At 48.7% G+C, this 12,130-nt stretch overlaps 2 protein-coding genes across 2 annotated transcripts; one reads left to right on the top strand and one right to left on the bottom strand.

The window, feature by feature from the left end:
• The first annotated feature begins 6,991 nt into the window (after window positions 1-6,991).
• Window positions 6,992-9,679, top strand: LOC119350674 (beta-arabinofuranosyltransferase RAY1-like). Its single transcript, XM_037618388.1, has 6 exons — window positions 6,992-7,198; window positions 7,306-7,463; window positions 7,562-7,775; window positions 7,882-8,628; window positions 8,742-8,988; window positions 9,198-9,679. The coding sequence occupies exons 1-6, from the start codon at window positions 6,992-6,994 to the stop codon at window positions 9,677-9,679; spliced, it is 2,055 nt and encodes a 684-aa protein (XP_037474285.1).
• A 184-nt stretch (window positions 9,680-9,863) lies between these two features.
• On the bottom strand, window positions 9,864-11,400 carry LOC119348981 (50S ribosomal protein L33-like). Its single transcript, XM_037616991.1, has 2 exons — window positions 11,294-11,400; window positions 9,864-10,477 (listed from the first exon to the last, which is right to left on the bottom strand). The coding sequence occupies exon 2, from the start codon at window positions 10,443-10,445 to the stop codon at window positions 10,272-10,274; it is 174 nt and encodes a 57-aa protein (XP_037472888.1). The 5' UTR covers window positions 10,446-10,477; window positions 11,294-11,400; the 3' UTR covers window positions 9,864-10,271.
• Between the last annotated feature and the right edge of the window lie 730 nt (window positions 11,401-12,130).

Here is a 12,130-nt window from a genome sequence, read left to right as displayed (position 1 = left end):
TTGGGGCGTCTCCGGAACCATCGCCTCCTGTTCTGGCATCCTCTGGGATAACACCTCGGTGTCATCCGCAGGTCGTGGGGAGGTGGACGTCGGGAGTGAGTTCATCTCCGACTCGTCCAGAGACTCCTTCGAAGAGGACACCCCGAGATTGGACCCGTCCGGACTGCATATACGTGTTCGGCGTCACTACAAACCACGAGGTCAAAGTCACACAAAAAAGTATTATGGAATGCGGATACTTACGACCTCGCTCGGGGTTTGCCCCTGGGCAGCCACTCCTCATCGCTGTAAGCGGCGGTAGTGGAGTGATCTGGAAGGGACGCATTTCCCTTCTTCGGCGTCCCGGCCTCCCCCGACAGGGCGGCCTTCCTTTTCTTCTCCTCCCTAGTACGGGGAGGGGGAATTTCTTCATGTTTCCCCCCGTCTTCGGGGGGAGGGGGGAGGGGGAATCTTCCTCGTCATCTTTGGATGATGATTCTATCACGGCCTTGCGCCGGAGACCTTTTCTGGTCCCCGCGGCCGCCTTCTTGGACCCTTCGGGCCCCTCAGTTGAGGCAGCCTTCCTCTTCCTCTCCTCCCCTTCATGGGAGGAGTGCGCCTTGTCCTCTTCTGGCGAGGCGTCGGATGCGGCCTCGCGCCGAAGACCCTTCCGGGTCCCCGTGGCCTTCTTTTCAGCCTTTTTCTCCGGCACCTTGTAAGGCGCCGGAACCAGCATCTCCGCTAGGAGTGCGTCTACGGGGTCCTCGGGCAATGGAGTCAAACAGTCAATCCGCTCCGCCGTCTCCACCCAATCATGTTTGGTCAGCATGGTGACTTAAAAATCCTCCCCCGATTGTACTAAAGGAACATCTTGTAATAGTCAGAGGACTTACCAGACTGGCAAGGCGCTTTGCGCTGAGCCCACGGTCCTCGGAAAGGGGAGGAGGAACTTCGCCGGTCTTGAACAGCACCTTCCAGATTTCTTTGTGCGTTGTGTCAAAGAGCTCCAGCAGCATCTGGTGTTCGGCCGGGTCGAACTCCCACATATCAAATGCCCGTCTCTGACACGAGAGAATCTGGCGAATGAGCATGACCTGGACCATGTTGACAAGATTGATATTCTTGTCCCTCATACTTCGGATGCAGGTCTCGAGTCCGGTCAGCTTCGTGGGTTCGCCCCAGGCGAGGCCCTTCTTCTCCCAAGAAGTGAGCCGCATGGGGATTCTGGATCTGAATTTGGGGGCTGCCACCCAGTTGGCGTCGTGCTGCTCAGTAATGTAGAACCACCCTGATTGCCACCCTTTTATGGTCTCCACGAAGGAGCCGTCAAGCCATGTGACGTTGGGCATCTTGCCCACCATGGCACCTCCGCACTCCGCCTATTGGCTGCTCACGATCTTCGGCTTCACGCAGAAGATTTTCAACCACAGGCCAAAGTGAGGTTTGATGCGGAGGAAGGCCTCGCACACGACGATGAACACCGAGATGTTAAGGACGAAATTCGTGGCCAGATCATGAAAATCTAGCCCGTAGTAGTACATGAGCCCGCGGACAAATAGGTGGAGTGGAAATCCTAGTCCACGGACGAAATGAGGGAGAAATACTACTCTCTCCTGAGACTTCGGGGTGGGGGTAATCTGTCCCTCTGCCGGAAGCCTGTGCGCGATGCTCTCGGCCAGGTATCCAGCCTCCCGAAGCTTGGTGATGTTCTCTTCTGTGACGGAGGAGGCCATCCACTTGCATCCTGCTCTGGACATGTTGCAGTCCTATGGAGAAGGTGAGAACTTGGGCGCTGGAGCTCAAGGGTGCGAGAATGGATGAGCAAAGGAGGAAGAAGGTGTAGGTGAAAACGGGAGATCTTTGTCCCTTTATAAAGGCGATGCAGGATGTGCGCCTCCCCACTTACCTCTTGAAATCTCTTATTTTTCCAGGCACCTCGATTGATGGCGCTGGTTGGGTTACCCATACCTGTATTGATGGAGATCTTGCGATAAGGGGACACGATCTCCGCTTTGACAAGACGTGCCAAAGAAACCACCTCGCGCTGTGTGCGGAAGCAGGTTGTAAAGAACGGTTTGAATAATTGCCGACCCGTGGTGTGATGCCACACTACGAAGAGTTGTCAGCAGATTGGGTTCGTGGATTATTATTCTCTCTACGGCGGTATATGGAATTTATCTTGCAGAGCCAGACACGGTCCTTGTGTTCGGAATTTATCTTGAAGTATTCGGAGATGGAACCCGCCTTGCAATGTCGAAGACAATCTACGCGCCGGACTCATCGTCATTGAAGCCTGGTTCAGGGGCTACTGAGGGAGTCCTGGATAAGGGGGTATCCGGACAGCCGGACTATATACTTTGGCCAGACTGTTGGACTATGAAGATACAAGATTGAAGACTTCGTCCCGTGTCCGGATGGGACTCTCCTTGGCGTGGAAGGCAAGCTTGGCGATTCGGATGTGGATCTCCTTCTCTCTAAACCGACTCTGTGTAACCCTAGCCCCCTCCGGTGTCTATATAAATCGGAGGGTTTAGTCCGTAGGACACAATGACAACAATCATACCATAGGCTAGCTTCTAGGGTTTAGCCTCTGTGATCTCGTGGTAGATCAACTCTTGTAATACTCATATCATCAAGATCAATCAAGCAGGAAGTAGGGTATTACCTCCATCGAGAGGGCCCGAACCTGGGTAAACATCGTGTCCCTAGTCTCCTGTTACCATTAGCCTTAGACGCACAGTTCGGGACCCCCTACCCGAGATCCGCCGGTTTTGACACCGACAACTATCACTACCGCTTAGTGATAAAGTAAAGCAATTACAGGGCGATTGCATTGCATACAATAAAGCGACAACCATATGGCTCCTGCCAGTTACCGATAACTCTGTTATAAAACCTGGTCATCTCATACAATAAAATTTAGCATCATGTCTTGACCATATCACATCACAACATGCCCTGCAAAAACAAGTTGGACGTCCTCTACTTTCTTGTTGCAAGTTTTACGTGGCTGCTACGGGCTGAGCAAGAACCGTTCTTACCTACGCATCAAAACCACAACGATATTTCGTCAAGTTAGTGTTGTTTTAACCTTCTCAAGGACCGGGTGTAGCCACACTCGATTCAACTAAAGTTGGAGAAACTAACACCCGCCAGCCACCTATGTGCAAAGCACGTCAGTAGAACCAGTCTTGCGTAGGCATACGCGTAAAGTCGGTCCGGGCCGCTTCATCCAACAATACCGCCATACCAAAGTATGACATGCTGGTAAGCAGTATGACTTGTATCGCCCACAACTCACTTGTGTTCTTCTCATGCATATAACATCTACGCATAAACCTGGCTCTGATGCCACTATTGGGGAACGTAGTAATTACAAAAAATTTCCTACGCACACGCAAGATCATGGTGATGCATAACAACGAGAGTGGAGAGTGGTGTCCATGTACCCTCTTAGATCGTAAGCGGAAGCATTAGCACAACGCGGTTGATGTAGTCATGCGTCTTCACGATCCGACCGATCCAAGTACTGAACGCACGGCACCTCCGAGTTCAACACACGTTCAGCTCGATGACGTCCCACGAACTCCGATCTAGTAGAGCTTTGAGGGAGAGTTCCGTCAGCACGACGGCGTGATGACAGTGTTGATGATGCTACCGACGCAGGGCTTCGCCTAAGCACCGCTACGATATTATCGAGGTGGAATATGGTGGAGGGGGCACCGCACACGGCTAGGAGAGATCAACAGATTAACTTGTGTGTCTATGGGGTGCCCCCTGGCCACGTATATAAAGGAGTGGAGGAGGGGGAGAGGCCGACCCTCCATGTAGTAAGAGTAGGAGAGAAGGAAAGGGAAAAGAGAAGAGAAGCAAGGAGGGGGCGCCGCCCCTCCCCCTAGTCCAATTCAGACTAGGCCTGGGGGGGGGGGCAGCCTCTCCTCTCTCTTTCCCCTAAAGCCCAATAAGGCCCATCTACTCCCCGGCGAATTCCGTAACTCTCCGGTACTCCGAAAAATACCCGAATCACTTGGAACCTTTCCGATGTCCGAATATAGCCGTCCAATATATCGATCTTTACATCTCTACCACTTCGAGACTCCTCGTCATGTCCCCGATCTCATCTGGGACTCCGAACTACCTTCGGTACATCAAAACACATAACTCATAATATAAATCGTCACCGAATGTTAAGCGTGCGGACCCTACGGGTTCGAGAACTATGTAGACGTGACCGAGACACATCTCCAGTCAATAACCAGTAGCGGAACCTGGATGCTCATATTGGCTCCCACATATTCTACGAAGATCTTTATCAGTCAAACCGCATAACAACATACGTTGTTCCCTTTGTCATCGGTATGTTACTTGCCCGAGATTCGATCGTCGGTATCTCAATACCTAGTTCAATCTCGTTACCGGCAAGTCTCTTTACTCGTTATGTAATGCATCATCCCGTAACTAACTCATTAGTCACATTGCTTGCAAGGCTTATAGTGATGTGCATTACCGAGAGGGCCCAGAGATACCTCTCCGACAATCGGAGTGACAAATCCTAATCTCGAAATACGCCAACTCAACAAGTACCTTCGGAGACACCTGTAGAGTACCTTTATAATCATCCAGTTACATTGTGACGTTTGGTAGCACACAAAGTGTCCATCGGTAAACGGGTGTTGCATAATCTCATAGTCATAGGAACATGTATAAGTCATGAAGAAAGCAATAGCAGTAAACTAAACGATTAAGTGCTAAGCTAACGGAATGGGTCAAGTCAATCACATCATTCTCTAATGATGTAATCCCGTTAATCAAATGATAACTCATGTCTATGGCTAGGAAACTTAACCATCTTTGATTCAACGAGCTAGTCAACTAGAGGCATACTAGTGACACTCTGTTTGTCTATGTATTCACACATGTATCAAGTTTCCAGTTAATACAATTCTAGCATGAATAATAAACATTTATCATGAAATAAGGAAATAAATAATAACTTTATTATTGCCTCTAGGGCATATTTCCTTCAGACACAGGGCCACTGACCGGACACGTCGGGCACTCCTCATACTCATCCCATATATGAGATGAATATGAGGGCTGCCGGATAGCCCGAACATTCAAGGAGGCTTTAAGGATTCGGTTGGGTCAACTTTTTGCTTCTCTCTCATGTCTGGTTAGTGGTCCCCACGCCCGTACGGCCAGTTTGAGGAGTCCGGTTGTAGATGCTCTTAGGGCATCTACAGCCGGACTGAACAAATTTGGCCCCTTAAAACACCCACGGACGCGCTCGGTCAGCGTCCAGACGTGTCCGCTTTGACTCCCTATTTTTCCATTCACATAGCTACGTCCCTTGTTTTTTCCTTATATGTCCAGTCACATGCATGTGATTGGTGAAAGAGAGAGAGAGAGAAATAAAAGAAATAATAATAAAAATGGTTTAAGGGGCCCAATCCTACGTGGCAGACGCAGGACCACTGTCTGGATACGCCCGAGCACTCCTATACTCATCCCATATATGAGATGAATATGATGGATGCCGGACAGCCCGGGCATATAAGGAGGCATTAAGAGATCCGGTTGGGTCAACTTTTTCGCTTCTCTCTCCTGTCCGCTTAGTGGTCCCCGCGCTTGCCCGGTCAATTTGGGGAGTCCGGTTGTAGATGCCCTAAGAGCATCTACACCTGGACTGAATAAATTTGGCCCCTTAAATGCCCTTGGACGCACCCGGCCAGCTTCGGGGCATGTCCGCTTTGACTCTATATTTTTTCGTTCATGCAGCAATGTCCCTCACCTTTTCCTTATATGTCCGATCACATGCATGTGATTGGTGAAGAAGAGAGAGAGGAAGAAAAGAAATAATAAAGAAAGAAAAGGCTCTATGGGGGGCCAATCCTATGTGGCGGAGGCGGGACCACTGACCGGACACGTCCGTGTACTCCTCATACTCATCCCATATATGAGATGAATACGAGGGCTGTCGGACAACCTAGTCATTTAAGAAGACTGTGAGGGATCCGGTTGGGTCAACTTTTTTGCTTCTCTCTCCTTTCTGGTCAGTGGTCCCGCGCCTGTCCGGTCAATTTGAGGAGTCCGGGTGTAGATGCTGCTGTTAGGGCATTTATAGCCGGCTGGACAAATTTGGCCCCTTAAACGCACGCGGACGCGTCCGGGCGTGTCGGCTTTGACTTCCTATTTTCCCGTTCACGCAGTCATGTCCCTCACTTTTTATATATGTCCAGTCACATGCATGTAATGATATGAGATGAATATGAGGACCGCCGGACAGCCCGGACATTCAAGGAGACTTTGAGGGATCTGGTTGGGTCAACTTTTTGCTTTTCTCTCCTGTCTGGTTAGTGGTTCCCGCGCCCGTTCGGCCAATTTGAGGAGTTCAACTATAGATGCTCTTAGACCCCTCCCAATGCAAAGGTGCTTAGATATGGTGCTAAGTATATTAAATGCCTTAGCAACTCAAGTCCCCAATGCAAAGGTGCTAAGCTTCATGCATTTAATTAGCTGCAGACTCAGAATTGTGCTTCCACCTAGGTACACGTGCTTAGCACCGTTTCTTCATGGGGTCACAATAATACTCTCTCTCTTCTTAACTAGCATGTCACATCAGATTTTTTGCTTAGTTGGTAGGCTTAGCACCTGTACAAGGTGGAGCATTGGGAGGGACCTTAGTGATCTAAAAGGTTTTACATTTCGTTACGGAGGGACTATGTTTTTAGAAGGATCAATGAGAATGAAGAACTTTTTACTATATTTCAGTTCGTTTTCTGGTTGCAGTTTGTTCGATCAAGGACTTCTTTGAATAATAATAGGAGAAACACTAAGCTCACTGACAGGTGAACCCACCAAGAGACTGGCCTGCCCCACCTGCTAGTCAATAATCGTACTCTATTTCTACAGCACCACCCTCGCTTGCAGTTTTCGCGGGACCTTTGCTTCCCGGTGAAGCCAGTCTCACTCCCCGCCCCCCAATGACTGGTAGACCCCACCCAAGCTGCCAATGCCTGACTTCTCCCGCTCCCCCACTCGCCCGCGCGCGCCCAGATGTTTCTCCCTTCGCACGGCCACCGCCGTCCTCCTCTTCCGCGCCGCCGGGGAGCATCGTCGCGCCGCGGCGTCGACGGCCTTACTACCTCGCCCCGCCGAGCAGGATGCCTCTTCTTCCTCCTCCTCGCCTTCGTCGTCCTCGCCGCCGCACTGCTCCACCGTGCCGCCTCCTCCACCACAGCACGCGCCGGCCACCACCATCGCGAGGAAGGCGACCTCCGGACCGCCGCTCCGAGGGTCACGATCTTCTCGGCGCCGCTCCGCCAGCCCGACGGCTCGCCCGCGCGGCAGGAGCTGGCGGTGCGGTCGTGGCTGGCGCTCCCGTGGGACGTCACCGTCGTGCTCCTCGGCTCCCACCCGTCGACGCTCGCGCTCGCCGGGCGGCTCGGACGCCGGGTCACCGTCGAGGCCGCCGTCGATTCCTCGTACGGGCGCCCTCGCAAATTTAACTCGCGCAGTTTGTTCAGTCCGCAATGTATTGTAAGCTGCTCGAACTGAGCTGCACCTACTCTCCTGGTTTCAGGTTCACGGGGACGCCATTCTTCCACTCCATGATCGCAAGGGCGCAAGCCGCCGCCGACTCCGACATCTGCGTCCTCGTCGACGCCGAAGTCGTTCTGCTCCCCGAAGCCGTCACATTACTGACAGATCTCAGCAGAATTGACCGTGATTGGCTCCTCGTTTCAATGTCACGCAACGTTTCCAGCTTCCCCTACAATCTCGCCCACAGTGCGATGGTACTTTTTCGTCCATCCTTCTATCAACGGCAATCTTAGATTCGTAGAAAACTCCAAGTTGTTCTACTAAATGATAACGAAATATTCATTTGATCAATTACATTAGCTAGAGGAGATTCAGGCTGGCAAATGGGCAGCAGATGGCAGCGACAGGGGGCTCGTTCTCGCGTGGAACAATCCGGGCCGTCCATTGCTAGCAGGAGTTGTGCCTTCCTTTCTGTATGGAAGAGGGGCGCACAGCTGGTGGCTGGCCCATGAGGTTCTGTCATCTGAAACGAGACTCGTCTTCGATGCAAGCAGTCTAGTTCTTGGGCTATACCCCGAAGATTTCACCGCAAAGCGCGGCGCTGGTTTGAGTAGCAGCGGTAGATTACCTGATGGATCATGGGAGAGCGGTGTCAATCGCCATCTCGCTTCGGTTTATGGGTCGTATTGCCATCGTCCGCCAGGAGGACATCATCATTCTTTTTCCATGCTGTATGAAGTGGTAAAGCATTCGGAAGATTACATGTTGAGCAAAGTTGAGGAGCCTAGCTTCTCAAATTTTGTCATAGGTAGAGAACAGAATACCCATGAAGGGTTTGGTAAGCCATGGAACAAAGAGAACAGCTGCTTGTCTGACCATCTGCCAAGCTATTCTTCAGAAAACCCGGAGGCAGCTGATGCTCCATATTCTCTAGAAATGCTCCTTCAGTTTGTAACAGATGAGAATCGGTCTGTTGTTCTTGGTGTAGCTGGGGCAAGTTACAGGGACATGCTCATGAGCTGGGTGTGCCGCTTGCGCCATCTCAGAGTCACCAATTTTGTAGTCTGTGCTCTAGATCAAGAGACATACGAATTCGCCGTCTTGCAGGTAATGATGAACTTGATTTCATTCTATCATTTAGTTTTTTCTTGTTTTCTGTAGTTATATTTTCCTTTTCAAAACTCCCAATTATGCTCAAATTTCTCAATCCCTAATTCTAGGGTTTGCCAGTTTTCAGAGATCCAACGTCGCCAAAGAACGTCAGTTTTGATGACTGCCACTTTGGAACCCAGTGTTTTAAGCGAGTGACGAAGGTTAAATCGCGCATTGTTCTGGAGATTATAAGGCTGGGGTACAATGTGCTGCTGAGTGATGTTGATGTCTATTGGTTTCGAAATCCAGTGAAGTTCCTGTATTCTCTTGGACCAGCAACATTTGCAGCACAATCAGATGAATTCAATGAGACAGGTGACCTTTTACCTCCTAGTGATTGTGGTTACAAATTTGTTTTTGCTAATGTTTCTTCTGGTGGTGGATAACAGTGTTCTTATCTAAATCGTGTGTTAGAATTTTTTGCACATTTTACACCTTACAGCATTGTGCCAATTTCCATTCAAGAAACAAAATACCTAAAAAGAACAGTGTGTTTGAGAATTCTCATTGTTCGTTGTTGACAGGGCCAATAAACATGCCACGCCGCCTAAATTCGGGTTTCTACTACGCCCGATCAGACAGCGCCACCATCACCACAATGGATATGGTAGTGAAGCACGCGGCCAAATCAAACTCATCAGAGCAGCCAAGCTTCTATGACGTCTTGTGTGGGAAGGGGGGTGTGAACCGCCTCGGCGATGACAGATGCTTAGAGCCTAGCACGAACCTCACTGTCGTGTTCCTGGACCGGGACAAGTTTCCCAATGGAGCTTACAAGGGACTTTGGGAGAGGCACGATCTGCGCTTGGCTTGCAGGAACCTTGGGTGCTTCATCATCCACAATAACTGGGTAAACGGGAGGAAGAAGAAACTCTGGCGACAGACAGCGTCCGGACTGTGGGACTATGATCCTAGCTCCAGGATGTGCTTGCAGAGCTGGGGTGAAGCAAGTAGTAGCTTCACAGCGGCCGAGCAGTTTCATGCGTCTGAGGACACAGAAAGTTAGTACCTGACCTTTTATAATTAGACAGTTAGCTACTTGCCAATGCTAATTCTGAAGATGGTCAAGGATCGACAGCCTGCTTTTTTTCACAAGATGTATGATGTATTGTTTGTTTGTTGATATATGATGTCATCCACACAAAAGAACATTGTTCAGAGTTCATACTTGAATCATGAAACATAAACAGTAATAGCAAATCATGCCTCTCAGCTATCTGATACTCGGTTGCGGAGACAGCATACATATTTCAGGTATTAAACAGGAAAGGAAAAGAACATAAAAGGAAAGAAAAAACTTACATTTATCTTGGTGGTTCACACCCTCTACCCTTCATCTGTGGCTGCTTTAAGTTTCAGAACCAAGCATCCACATGATAATCATCACAACACTAGATGGGCAGTACTTTTGCAGGCTTGCAGCTCATTTCAGTTACAAACTTAGAATACAAATAAACAGGCAGGCAGAGCAAGATCCATGCTGATTTGGTGCCCACATGAAACTCTCGAATCTGGAACAAACTAATAAAGGTAGCATTGTCTTCAACGAAAATGAACAGTGGAGGTCTTATGTCAAGAAAAAAAAAGGCTGCACTGTCTCACTTCATCTTGGCTTCCGTAAATAGAACATGCTTGTTTACACGAGGATCATACTTCCTGAACTCAAGCTTCTCTGTAATCCGCCGAGGATTCTTGCGCTTCACATAGAAAAAACCAGTCCCAGCTGCTGAAACGAGCCTGATAAATATGGAAGCACGCTTTGCCTTCCCCATCTAGTGGGTATGAACTTCCACGGCAAAGAAAACTGAAAATGCGGCAGGCAAACAGAACATTAGAGTAAAGTTCAAGCATCTGCAATGTCAAAGGCAGACACAAGGAGCAAAAGGAGGATAGCAAAGCAAGAGAAATCTCGTACATCTAGCAAAAGAATACTAAAGCAAGAGAAATGCCATACAATGTTAAGATTGAGACACCTCCGGAGAATACAAGTTAAATAAGAAATTCTCCAAAAAAGGGATCGATTGGTCATATGGGCTTGCACATATCACCTGTTACCTGATACATGTACTACAGTTTTGGATTTTTCTATGCACATATCGCCTTGTTTAGAGATCATTGCTGACCTGGGCTGGGCATGATAACTCAACTGCTATCCAGTACATTATATTGTACTACCTTGATCCTTAAATACATATAGTTAGAGTCTTAGATTGGTCATTCAGCGGTCACAAATAGGTTGAATAACCAGTAGAAATGCACTGAATGTTTATATGATATACTACGCCTTGAGTAGACTCAATGGTAAATAAGCAGTTGTGTCTACTCCCTGATGGACCCAGTAGCTGAACTGTATCCTAATGGCGATTGCCCACCGATCAATCTGCTCTCAGGGAGATTGCCCACCGAAACAACAATGAAACTTGCCAGATTCCACGAAGAAAAAGCTGGATGGAATCGACCCCATCCCCACAAAGAAATTTCGGTTCCAGGCGACGACGGCGAGGTCGGGCGGCGTGGACTAAGGCTCCCTAAACAAGGATCCCTGGTTCGGATCTACAAGGCTACAACATACTCCAAGACTTGTCCAAAATTATTCAACGGATCCTGCCCCGAGATTTACCGTGGAAAGCCGCCGCCGCCGCCGCGAGCGCAGGGGACGGGAACGAAGAAGAAGAAGCAGCAGCTTGTGCCGTAGTGCGGCTGGCGGGTGGGACCGGGAAGAGAGAGTAGGGTTTACTACGTCACGCGGTTTGCCTGAAGATGCGTGCGAAGGTAGATGGGCGGATCATAGTCCCAGCAGAAAAACGAACCGAATGTGCAACTTTTTTTTGTTGTTGATTAGAATTATGAACAATGCCAGTGCGTTGCAACGGATATAAATATTTTAGTACGTTAGCTTGAGATTTACCTGTCAATAATAATGCGATTTGTGTAAATAAATGTTCAGCAAATTCTGCCCGTGATTGCCTTATGTTTTGACTAGAACTTTGATATTTTGATTAGAACTTTGTTAAGTAAATTAAAGCGGAATTGATTCGGAACGTAAGTAAATTAAAATGATTGATTATCATATACATGAAATGTTGGACGAAGAGGTGATGGGAAGACAGGTGAAATGAGAATTTTACGTTCTTTTTAAGTAGTAGAGATTGATAAGAAAACATTTGCAACTGAAATGGTCGGCATGTTCAGCATAGTCCTGAAGCACAACACACGTTGTATAAATTACTCTACTCAAATCATCCTAATTCCGTAGCAAATAGCACAGAAATTTCAGTTGAATTGCACACTGAACATATCAATCCCCGGCACCAATGACGGAGCTAGCCAAAAATCACTAGGCGCAAACACACAAATATATCAGTGTTTGAAGGGGCCAGATGCTAAAAATATATAATCTACGCCCTCCTAAAAAAATCCTTTAGAAATTGATCCAAGGTTGGGGCGGTTGCCCCCC

This window comes from Triticum dicoccoides, chromosome 1B, assembly GCF_002162155.2.
Source record: "Triticum dicoccoides isolate Atlit2015 ecotype Zavitan chromosome 1B, WEW_v2.0, whole genome shotgun sequence".
In the NCBI taxonomy this organism is placed as follows: domain Eukaryota; kingdom Viridiplantae; phylum Streptophyta; class Magnoliopsida; order Poales; family Poaceae; genus Triticum; species Triticum dicoccoides.
This window is presented reverse-complemented; position numbering and strand designations above follow the sequence as displayed.